This window comes from Anolis sagrei, chromosome 7 (genome assembly GCF_037176765.1).
Source record: "Anolis sagrei isolate rAnoSag1 chromosome 7, rAnoSag1.mat, whole genome shotgun sequence".
NCBI classification, from domain to species: Eukaryota; Metazoa; Chordata; class Lepidosauria; order Squamata; family Dactyloidae; genus Anolis; species Anolis sagrei.
In genome coordinates, this window is record NC_090027.1 from 24,630,601 (window position 1) to 24,642,801 (window position 12,201).

A 12,201-nucleotide genomic window follows, 5' to 3' on the forward strand; every position below is an offset into this window, starting at 1 on the left:
GTATGTTTTCCTTCACCCCTCTAAGGTTTTCCAGCTCATTGCTTTGAAGAAATGACTTTGTAATAAATAAAACTTATCTTGAGCTATTACAGTGTTTTGGGTTTTTGGGAGTTCCAGTTTCCTATAGGAGGGCAAGAAGCAATCCCCTGGGGGAAAGATGCCACATCCATCCCTCCTTTATTGAGCCCCCAGGCGCGACGGCACAAAGACAAAGATCCATCCAGAGAAAAAGTGTTCTTCCCATACATCAAGGGAACCACTGACCGCAGAGGGAAGCTGATGAGGAAACACAACCTACAAATTATCTACAGACCCACTAAGGAAATCCAACAAATGCTGTGTTCAGCAAAGGTCAAGAGGGATCTTCTTACCTCTGCAGGAGTCTGCCATATACTGTGCAGCTATGGAGAAGTCTACAGAGGGACCACCAAACGCAGCAGCATTTCCCAAACACAAATCAAGGAACACGAAAGGCGCTGTAGATTAGTTCAACCAGAGAACTCAGCCATAGCAGAGCACTTAATGAGCCAACCTGGACACAGCATAATATTTGAAAACTGCTGCACCACTCTAACAACTACCATGTCAGGCTACACAGAGAAGCCACTGAAATCCACAAGCATGTGGACAATTTCAACAGAAAGGAGGAAACCATGAAAATGAACAAAATCTGGCTACCAGTATTAAAAGACGCTAAAATTACAACAGTAAAACAACAGAAAGGAAACAAGCAGGGACATCTAATCATCTCTCAACAAAAGATTGCCCCAAGCACTGAAATTCACAAGCAGTGTTTAAAAACTCTAAAATCAGGACAGTAAATAAAGAACGGCACTCAGAAAACAGGGGAATTCCAGACAGGAAACAATCAGAGCCAGCTAACATCTCCCAACAAAGGAGTTCCCTGGGCAGGAAGCAGCCAGGCTTTGAAGCTGCAAGGCCATTCAATGCTAATCGAGATGGCCATCTGCCACATTCACACTTGCCTCAAACAGACAAGAGTTCTTTCTCCACCCTGGACATTCCACAGATATATAAACACCACTTGCCTAGTTTTCCAACAGATCTCACAACCTCTGAAAATGCCTGCCATAGATGCAAGAGAACATCAGGAGAGAATGCTTCTTGAACATGGCCATCCATCCCAGAAAACTCACAGCAACCCAAAACCGAAACAATTTCACCAGACACCAGTTTAGTTTTTTGGGTGGTTTCAGTGTCCTGTTTCTTGGTTGCTACTCTTACGGACTTCTTCCACCCCCCCCCCCCCCACCCCCCAAGATATGTTTTTTCTTTCTTTCTCCACTTGAGAGAATCTTTACCAGATACTGCAGGGTCCCAACGAAGGACGTACATAGGCTGCCTTGATCCAGTTCTTTGGCGTATCCCAAATCAATGATCTTGTGTATTAACTGGGAGAAAAACACAAAAGACAATATTTATTGAAGAAGCAAGTTAACTTGGGAGAGAGAAGAAACAGGACAGCTTTGAAGCACAGGAGGAAAAATAGCCACTAAATTTCTGTTATTGGTTTTTTGGGGGTTTTTTTGCCATTATTGCTTGTTAAATGCACATCACGTGTGTTATGCTGGATGGCAATACTAAGCAACTTTGGGCAATTGTTTAAAAGGTCCACTCTACTGAGGTCAGTTGAAACATTCACACCTAGCTGCAGCAGACAAAAGTCTTTTGTCCCACCCTGGTCATTCCACAGATATATAAACCCATTTTCCTACTTCCAACAGACCTCACTACCTCTGAGGATGCTTGCCATAGATGAAGGCGAAACGTCAGAGAAAATGCCTCTAGAACATGGCCATATAGCCCGGAAAAACCTACAACCCAGTGATTCTGGCCATGAAAGCCTTCGACAATACATTTCTTATCTGTCTCTTCCTGCGGCTCGATAATGTCACAAAGTCCTTTTTTCTTGACTCAATGTAAAACAACTGCAAGGAGATCTCACTTCTTTCACCCATTGAATATTCCTAGTCAGAAGAGATGCAAATCTGCTGAACTGTCCTGCACTTGGTAGTGTTGATTCCTGATCAACCCAATTTGGAGAGGATGCCCACTCACCCGCTCTTCGCCTTGCTGCAGGACAATGTTCTCCGGCTTCAAGTCTCTGTGGATAATCCGGTTTTCGTGAAGATATCGGAGAGCAGAGGCTGACAGGGAGAGAGAGAAAGAGAGTTCTCATTAGCAAAAAGCTGTGTGTGCATATTGGCCACTTTCATTCATAAAAGCCACTGAAAAGAGGGCATCACAGAGCATTGACATACTCCTGCTATGAGGCAAATGTCCTCCATAATACAGGCATGGGCAAACTTGGGCCCTCCAGGTATTTTGGACTTCAACTCCCACCATTCCTAGCAGCCTCAGGTCCTTTCCTTTTCCCTCTCAGCCGCTTAAGCCATGCCTGCCTCAATGTAATTTAATGCTCTGTTGACCTCAAGACTGACTATCTCTGCTGACTTACCAATGTCTGACAACAGGATGAGGATGGCTCTTTCGCGCACACCACAACAGTTCTCAAGTTGATTCAGATGCTGCAGATTTCAAGAGAAGGCATAAAAGAATGTGTAATCTTTCTGTACATTCTGTGCCCCTTGCACACGTTTCAGTGGGGCTATCCTAAAGGCAGTGCATTCCCGCTCCAACCTGATATCTGCTTCTTAGCAACTACTACCGTATATACTCGAATATAAGCCGACCCAAACGTAAGCCGAGGCACCTAATTTTATCACAAAAAACTGGGAAAATGGATTGACTCACGTATGAGCTGAGGGTGGGAAATGCAGCAGCTACTGGTAAATTCCAAAATAAAAATAGATACCAATAACATTGCATTAATTGAGGCATTGGCAGGTTAAATGTTTTTGAATAAAACTGTAAGTTAAGGTAAGACTGTCCTCTGATTAAAGCATTATTCTAACCTTCTTCAATGTAAATGTGTTTACATATCCTTCCAATAATAATAGAGTAAAATAAGAAATATAATAATAAAAATAATAATAAAAATAATAATAGAGTGAAATAATGGAAATGTAATAATAACAGTAATAATAGAGTAAAATAATAAAAAACCTTGACGCGAGTATAAGCCGAGGGAGACTTTTTCAGCTTAAAAAAAGGACTGAAAAACTAGGCTTATACTTGAGTATATACAGTATATCATGAAGCATTGCATTGTTTCAGAAGAAGAAAGCATCGAATCGCACAAAAGGGATTAAGCCAAAACCCTGCTAGAACCACACTCTCCAGAAATGCGCAGTGACAATCTGATTTAAGTCCAATCAGATTCTTTAGTATTTCAAAATAACTCTGGTGACCGTATTTGAATTTTTTTTTGTCCTGACAAGGTTTGCCACTGACTTTCTCTTTGGATTAAAGGGCATAATTGATGCAGGATGACCCAATATCTTTCCATTGCTGAGCAAGGGTCTGAATCCAGATCTTTTGGTATCCTAGTCAACATTAAAACCATCACACCATGCAATCTTGCTCTGGTGTATAATAGATCCCAAATAAAAAGCAAGCATGGAGTAGTGGTTTGTGTGTTGGACTATGAGACACACTCTGGGGACCAGAGTTCAAATCCAAAGCCTTTGAAACACAATTGGTGACTTTGGGCAAGTCACACTCCCTCAGCCTCTGAAAGCCCTTAGGGTTGCCGCCATTATTATTATTATTATTATTATTATTATTATTACTCACCTCTCCTTATGGCTCGAGGTGGGGCTTGAGCTGTAAATTAGAAAGGACTTGGAAAGCACACACCCTCAACCTCAGAAAGCCCTTAGGTTTGCCACCATTATTATTAGGATTATTTTTTTTATTACCCACCTCTCCTTACAGCCTGAGGTGGGGCTCGAGCCGTAAAATAAAAGCACTTGGAAGGCACACACTTTCAGCCCTAGAAAGCCATTAGGGTTGCCACCACCACCACCACCACCATTATTTGATACAAAACAAGATTAGTACACAGCAAACAAGATCACTATGCTGGCTTTTGTATTTGATCAAATATTGGACACTTCCCAAGTGTCTTGGACTATGTGATGTATCTGCGAATAATGCGTGCAGATCCGAGTAGGGTGGCCTTTTGCAGCTGACAGATGGTAATTTTGTCAGCGTTGATTGTTTTTAAGTGCAAGCCAAGGTCTTTAGGTACTGCACCTAGTGTGCTGATCACCACTGGGACCACCTTGACTGGCTTGTGCCAGAGTCTTTACAGTTCTATCTTTAAATCCTCATATCGTGTAAGCTTTCCCAGTTGCTTCTCGTCAATTCTGCTGTCACCTGGGATTGCAACAGCAACAATCCATACTTAGTTTTTTTCCACGATCGCAAGGTCTGGAGTATTGTGATCCAAAACTCTGTCTGTCTGAATCCGGAAGTCCCAGAGTAGTTTGACGTGTTCATTTTCTGTAACTTTTTCAGGGTTATGATCCCACCAGTTCTTTGTCTCAGGCAGATGATATTTGTGGCACAAGTTCCAATGAATCATCTGAGCAACGGTGTTGTGCCTCTGCTTGTAGTCTGTCTGCACAATCATCTTGCAGCAGCTGAGGATGTGATCTATTGTTTCATCTGCTTCCTTGCAGAGTCTACATTTGGGATCTGTCGTCGACTTTTCAATTCTGCCTTTGATGGCATCTGTTTTAATGGCTTGTTCATGGGCTGCCAGAATTGGGCCAGAATTTCAGAACCATTGGCAATGATCTTTTTCAAAGTTCCATTTGTGAGCCACATCCATGTTTTTTCTTTGTTGATTTGGCTCTCAATTTTTCCCAGGAATTGTCAATGGAGAGCCTTCTTTCGCCAGTTTTCTCTTTTGCTCTGAATTGTGTTTTCACTCCTCCTCCTCCTTCTCCTCTTCTTCTTCCTCTTCTTCTTCTTCCCTGCCTCTCCTTATAGCCCAAGGTGAGTCTTGAGTCATAAATCAGAAGGCACACAAACAACAGCAACAACAACAACCTCAAATGTGCAGCACACTCCCAAATACTCACTCTCCTGAGATCTCCGCCCTGGCAATATTCCATGGCCAGGAGGGGCAGGTCATTCAGGGCAAGGCTTTGCATCCCTTCTGGCACATCCCTGGCAGCCACCACGTTGGGATGATTGAGACTGTGTGAGAGAAAAGAGGAAACTGCATTAGGATTTCCAGGAGGGCGCTTTAAAGAAATGGCTTCCACACCTTCATGTTTCTGCCATAAGATCGTGAATTTTGCAAAATAATGACCAACAGAAAATACTGGAAGTGTTCGGTGGGTTTGGTGGGCAGTGTCCTTTGGTTTTGGAATTGTAGTTCACCTACATCCAGAGATCATTGTGGACTCAAACAATGATGGATCTGGACCAAACTCTACACAAATACTCAATATGCTCAAATGTGGACACTGGTGGAGTTTAGGGAAAATAGAATCTTGACATTTGGGAGTTGTAGTTGCTGGGATTTATAGTTGACCTACAATCACAGAGCATTTGAACCCTACCAACAATAGAATTGGGCCAAACCTCCCACACAGAACCCCCATGACCACCAGAGTGGGCCACAGCAACACGTGGCAGGGGACGGCTAGTGATTCTATAAAGTCCAAAACACTTGGAGGGCTCAAGTTTTATGGGGTCCAAGAAAGGCCCATTCGCAGGATGCTTTCCTTCCGCAACCCCCGGCTTCCCTGCCCGGCTCCTCACCGTTTCATGATCTGGATTTCCAAACACCACCGTTCTCGGTTGCGGAGGCTGAGCTCCTGGCGACACTGTTTGATTGCAATCTGCTCCCCCGTTTCCTGTACGAAAATAAGATGCCAACAATGTGATGAACGCAGCACACTGATTCTCAAAACTGCCTCCCAAAACCTGACAAATAAATGCTTTTGGAGCCTTCAGGGAGTTGTTCTTGCAAGGAGATTTTGGAAAGGGCAAAAACGATATTCTGAAAAGGACAAGTAGCAGGGGATTATGAGAGGAACGTCGACAAGTCCATTTTAAATCGAGAATTTCATTATGCATTTAGTCTTTTTAATGTGTATCTTGTATGTGTTTTGATAGTGTTGTTGTGTGTGTTTTGATAGTGTTTACCGACTGTTAGGAATTGTGGGAGTTGTGGGAGCTTCGGGAGACAGTGGTCGGGCATCCGGACAACATTGGCAGTCCAGTGGAGTTGATGGCGGAGGACCATCGCTTCAGTGCTGGTGGTCTTTGCTTCTTCCAGCACACTGACGTTTGTCCGCTTGTCTTCCCAAGATATTTGCAGGATTTTCCAGAGGCAGCGCTGATGGAATCGTTCCAGGAGTTGCATGTGATGTCTGTAGACAGTCCACGTTTCGCAGGCATATACCAGGGTTGGGAGGACAATAGCTCTATAAACAAGCACCTTGGTATCCCTATGGATGTCCCGGTCCTCAAACACTGTCTGCTTCATTCAGAAAAATGCTGCACTCGCAGAGCTCAGGTGGTGTTGGTCAACATTTTCTAATGTTACACCATTAAGCTGTATCTCTGGCATTGGAGAGGGGTTGGCAGGAAACTGCTGGAACAGTACTTTGGTTTTTTTGATGTTCAGTGACAGGCCGAGCTTCGTGTATGCTTCTGCGAAGGTGTTTAGAGTGGCTTGTAGATCTTCTTCTGAATGTGCACAGACGACATTGTCACAAGCATACTGGAGTTCTGTAACAGATGTTGTTGTAACCTTGGTTTTGGCTTTCAGTCTGCTGAGGTTAAACAGCTTGCCATCTGTCTGATTATAGATTATTTCCACTCCGGTGGGAAGCTTCCTATCAACAAGATGAAGTATAGCGATGAAGATGGAGAATAAAGTTGGGACAATAACACATCCCTGTTTGACGCCTGATTCCACCTTAAATGGGTCACTTTGGAAGCCGTTGCTATCCAAGACTGTTGCCATCATGTCATCATGGAGGAGCCACAGGATGTTCACAAATAAAAGAATTACATAAATTCGAAACCATTACTGGATGAGGATGAACAAGCTGAAGATCAATCCCGACAAGACAGAGGTCCTCCTGGTCGATCATAAACCGGATTGGGGTATAGGGTGGCAACCTGTGCTAGACGGGGTTACACTCCCCCTGAAGTCACAGGTCCGCAGTTTGGGTGTCCTCTTGGATTCATCACTTACGCTTGAGGCTCAGGCGTCGGCGGTGTCCGGGAGGGCTTTTGCACAATTGAGACTTGTGCGCCAACTGAGACTGTACCTCGTAAAGGCTGATCTGGCTGGGGTGGTCCATGCCTTGGTCACCTCTAGATTGGACTACTGTAATGCACTCTACGTGGGACTGCCCTTGAAAATGGCTCGGAAATTTCAACTGGTCCAACGGGCGGCGGCCAGGCTGTTAACTGTCGCTCCTTACAGAAAGAGGTTAACCCTCCTGTTTAAAGAGCTCCATTGGTTACCGTTCATCTTCCGGTCCCAATTTCAGGTGCAGGTGCTCACCTACAAAGCCCTAAACGGTTTGGGACCCGCCTACCTGCGTGACCGCATCTCCATATATGAACCCACATGTTCCCTTCGATCATCTGGAGAGGCCCTGCTCACGATCCCACCTGCGTCTCAAGCGCGTTTGGTGGGGACGAGGGACGGGGCCTTCTCTGTGGTGGCCCCCCGACTCTGGAACTCTCTCCCCAAGAACATCAGACAAGCCCCAACTTTGACAATCTTTAGGAAGAGCCTGAAGACCTGGCTGTTCCAGTGTGCCTTTCCAGAATAGGAAACTCCCGGCATCATGTCCCAAACGCACTTTGTTAGAGACCAGGATTGTCTGCACATTGCACCTACCTCCAAAAATCGTTACATACCTCCTGTCAAGTTCAGCACTTTTAAATTTTGTCCATTACATTTGGCCCGGCCTTCTAGATTTTAAATGCATCATGGTGTCATTGTTTTTAGTGTTTTATTGTCTTTGCTTGATGTTTTATTGTTTGCTTATGAGTTTTATTGTTATATTTGTATGTTGTTGTTTGTTGCAGCCTTGGCCTTTATAAGCCGCATCGAGTCCTTCGGGAGATTTTGCAGGGTATAAATATAGTTAACAATTAATAATAATAATAATAATTTTCCATGTATTGTCGAAGGCTTTCATGGCCGGAATCACTGGGTTGCTGTAGGTTTTTCCGGGCTATATGGCCATGTTCTGGAGGCAATTTTTCTCCTGACGTTTCGCCTGCATCTATGGCAAGCATCCTCAGAGGTAAAGAGGTCTGTTGGAAGTAGGAAAAACTAGGTTTATATATCTGTGGAATGACCAGGGTGTGACAAAGGACTTTTGTTTGCTGGGGCTAGCTGTGGATGTTTCAGCTGATCACCTTGATTTGCATTTGAAAATTGCATAATTTTCCAGATCACCAGTCTGGGCCACAGCAACGCATGGCAGGGGACAGCTAGTGCTTCCTATGTCCCATCTGCATGGGGGTATTGGGGTAACTTTGGCCTTACAGAGGGATGTGGACTCCAGCTCCCAGAAGACTCAGCCAGCATTCTGGGAGTTGAAGTCTCAGCCGCAAGCCACGCCCCTCTGGCCCTCCCTCCCTCCCTCCCTGACTCACTTTGTGCTGCCAGCGGATGACGTTGCCGAAGCCCCCGGTGCCGAGCCGTTCGCGCATCTCCCAAGCCCCGCAGGAGGCCGTGGGCTGGAGCGGTGGAGGAGGCGGAGGCGCCATCGCAAACCAGCCCGGCTTCTCCTCACGGGGACACCGAATACAACCCCCCTTCCTCCTCCTGCTTCTGTTTCCTCCCTCAGCAGCAGGACTAGGCCGCGCCGCTCTCCTTCCGCGTCTTCAGGAAAAGGGAGGCGGGCCCCGAGGGAGAAAAAGACTAGGCCGCGCCTTAAAGGGACCGCAGCATTAAAAAAAAAGAAAAACAAATAGATCAGTGGTTATTATTATTATTATTATTATTATTATTATTATTATTAAACTTTGTTTGTACCCCGCTAGCATCTCCCGAAGGATTCGATGCGGCTTACACAGGCCAAGGCCTCAACACACAACACAACAATACAATCTAAGCAAATCAAACAATTAAAAACAGAATAAAGCAAAATAAACAACAGGCACAATACACTAAACACAATAAAACTGGGCCGGGCCAGAGTAATGGGTACAAGATTAAAAGTGCTGATGTGACAGGAGATGTATATAGGGTGACCCCCCCCACCACCACCACAACATGAGGAACTGTATTGAGGGGTCGCAGGATTAGGAAAGTTGAGAACCATTGTTGTTGTTCATTTGTTCAGTCGTCTCCGACTCTTCGTGACCTCATGGGCCAGCCCACGCCAGAGCTCCCTGTCGGCCGTCACCACCCCCAGCTCCTTCAAGGTCAGTCCAGTCACTTCAAGGATGCCATCCATCCATCTTGCCCTTGGTCGGTCCCTCTTCCTTTTGCCTTCCACTTTCCCCAGCATAATTGTCTTCTCCAGGCTTTGCTGTCTCCTAATGATGTGGCCAAAGTACTTCAGCTTTGTCTCTAGTATCCTTCCCTCCAGTGAGCAGTCGGGCTTTATTTCCTGGAGGATGGACTGGTTGGATCTTCTCGCAGTCCAAGGCACTCTCAGAACTTTCCTCCAACACCACAGCTCAAAAGCATCGATCTTCCTTCGCTCAGCCTTCCCTAAGGTCCAGCTCTCACATCCATAGATTACTACAGGGAATACCATGGCTTTGACTAGGCGGATCTTTGTTGCCAGTCTGATGTCTCTACTCTTTACTATAACATGAGGAAACAACCAGGCACATCTTAACACCTCTCAACAAAAGATTTTCCCAGGCTCAGGCAGGCCTTCAAATGCTAATGAAGGTGGCCAGTTGAAACATTCACACCTAGCTCCAGCAGAGAAGAGCTCTTTGCCCCACCCCAGCCATTCCACAGATATATAAACCCATTGTCCTATTTCCAACAGACCTCACTACCTCTGAGGATGCTTGCCATAGATGCAGGCGAAACGTCAGGAGAGAATGCCTCTGGAACATGGCCCTATAGCCCGAAAAAACCCACAAGAACCTAGTGATTCCAGCCATGAAAGCCTTCGACAACCATAACATTATTTTCATTGCTACTTCATACATTTTGTAATTTTGCTATTGTTATTAATCACAATGTGAAAACATATCTGATATGCAGTGTGTGTTTTCATTCATTAACTGGAACAAAGTTGGCAAAAATATCCACATTTGAATACTGGTGGGGTTGGATGGGGGAATGATTTTGTCATTTGGGAGTTGTAGTTGCTGGGATTTATAGTTCACCTACAATCAAAGAGCATTCTGAACTCCACCAGAGATGGAATTGAATTGATGCGGCTTACAAAGGCCAAGGCCTCAAAACACAACACAACAATACAACACCTAAAGCAAATTAAAAACAATAAAAGCAATATTAAACAACAAGCAATAAACAATACATCAAGACACTATAAAACTGGGCCGGGCCAGAGTAATGGGTACAGAATTAAAAGTGCTGATGTGACAGGTGATATGTAAGGATTATAGGGTAAGTGCAGTGTGCGGTGTGCAGCAATCTTAGTTCTAATAAAGTGCTTCTGGGACTTGTTATTGGAGATTCCTAATCTGGAAAGGCACATCGGAACAGCCAGGTCTTCAAGTTCTTTCTGAAGACTGCCAATGTAAGGGCCTGTCTAAGATCTTTGGGGAGGGTGTTCCAGAGTCGAGGGGCCACCACAGAAAAGGCCCTGTCTCGCGTCCCCCACCAAACGCACCTGCGACGCTGGCGGAATCATGAGCAGGGCCTCTCCAGATGACCGAAGTGAGTGCGTGAGTTCATAAATGGAGATACGGTCACGTAGGTAGGATGGTCCCAAACCATTTAGGGCTTTGTAGGTAAGCACCTGCACCTTAAATTGGGCTCTGAAAATAAATGGCAGGCAGTGGAGCTCCTTGAACAAGCATTGGTGAGCACCCTCTGGGTTCATCCATTTAACCAATTACAGATCCACCTCACCGTAGTGTTGCCTAGCCCACATTGGAATAGTTTGTTTGCCAGAAGGTCATGGGGAACCTTGTCGAAGGCCTTACTGAAATCCAGGTATGCTTCATCCACGGCATTCCCCGCATCTACCCAGCTTGTAACTCTATCAAAAAAAGAGATCCGGTTAGTCTGGCATGACTTGTTTTTGATAAATCCATGTTGACTTAATAAACCATTAAGCTGTATTTCTGGCATTGCAGAGGGATTGGCTGGTGCTTGCTGGAAGAGTACTTTGGTTTTCTCAATGTTCAGTGAAAACAGTACCATATAATCCTGTTCAAAGCTGATCATCTGGATTCAGAGACGAGTATAGGGCAGTGTAGTTTGGGCCTGTGATATGATGTAGCCACAGGAGGGCAGCATCTGCTCTATTTATAGATAAAATTTATGCGTAGACAGAAGTCTAAGATTTGTGTTTTGCATCCTTGGCATGAGGCAGAAAGTATTACTACTGTGATTTCTTTTTCTCATCCTCTTCACTACACAAACACAAAAACATCCTAAGGAAAGCATGCCCTCATACATTTATCCTCTGCTCTGGATTTTCCGTTGCAGAACTACTCCAATGTCCAGATGGGATCACATCTTCCTGCAACCTTACCCACTCCTTCGCACTTTGGTAAAATTTCCCCTTTTCCGTGCTTAATAATGTGGCCATTAGGTCAAGCTTTGCTAGACAGGCAAAGAGGCTTCAATGGGATGCTTTTAATGCACAAACCATGTCAACAATCAATTCAACTTTGTGTTTCAAAAGGCATCTTCTCTGTCACAATATCAGGAGTTTCCTTTTTGCATCTAAAAAAGGTGTTTCCATTTGGAGGATTGGTAAGGAGACTGGATGGCCATAAAATTATTTATGAATTGTAATGTAAATATCTGCTACACAGGATATGTTTTCATTCACTGGTCCAAATTTGGCACAAATACCTGGAACGCCCAAATTTGAATCCTGGTGGGGTTTGGGGGGAATTGATTTTGTCATTTGGAAGTTGTAGTTGTTGGGATTTATCGTTAATCTACAATCAGAGGGCATTCTGAACTCCACCAAAGATGGAATGGAACCAAACTTGGCACACAGAACTCCCACAACCAACAGAAAATACTGGAAGGGTTTGGTGGGCATTTACCTTGCGCTTTGGAGTTGTAGTTCACCTACATCCAGACAGCATTGTGGACCCAAACAATGATAG

General features: G+C 44.8%; 1 protein-coding gene across 1 annotated transcript in view; it reads right to left on the minus strand.

Moving 5' to 3' along the window:
- Positions 1–8,824, minus strand: part of IKBKB (inhibitor of nuclear factor kappa B kinase subunit beta) — a 33,572-nt gene extending 24,748 nt beyond the window's left edge. The window contains exons 1-6 of the mRNA XM_060787306.2: positions 8,572–8,824; positions 5,701–5,795; positions 5,013–5,130; positions 2,480–2,549; positions 2,080–2,168; positions 1,323–1,412 (exon numbers count right to left, since the gene is read on the minus strand). Coding sequence (XP_060643289.2) covers positions 1,323–1,412; positions 2,080–2,168; positions 2,480–2,549; positions 5,013–5,130; positions 5,701–5,795; positions 8,572–8,685 — 576 coding nt within the window. The 5' untranslated portion in view covers positions 8,686–8,824. The remainder of the gene's footprint in view (positions 1–1,322; positions 1,413–2,079; positions 2,169–2,479; positions 2,550–5,012; positions 5,131–5,700; positions 5,796–8,571) is intronic.
- Positions 8,825–12,201: the final 3,377 nt, after the last annotated feature.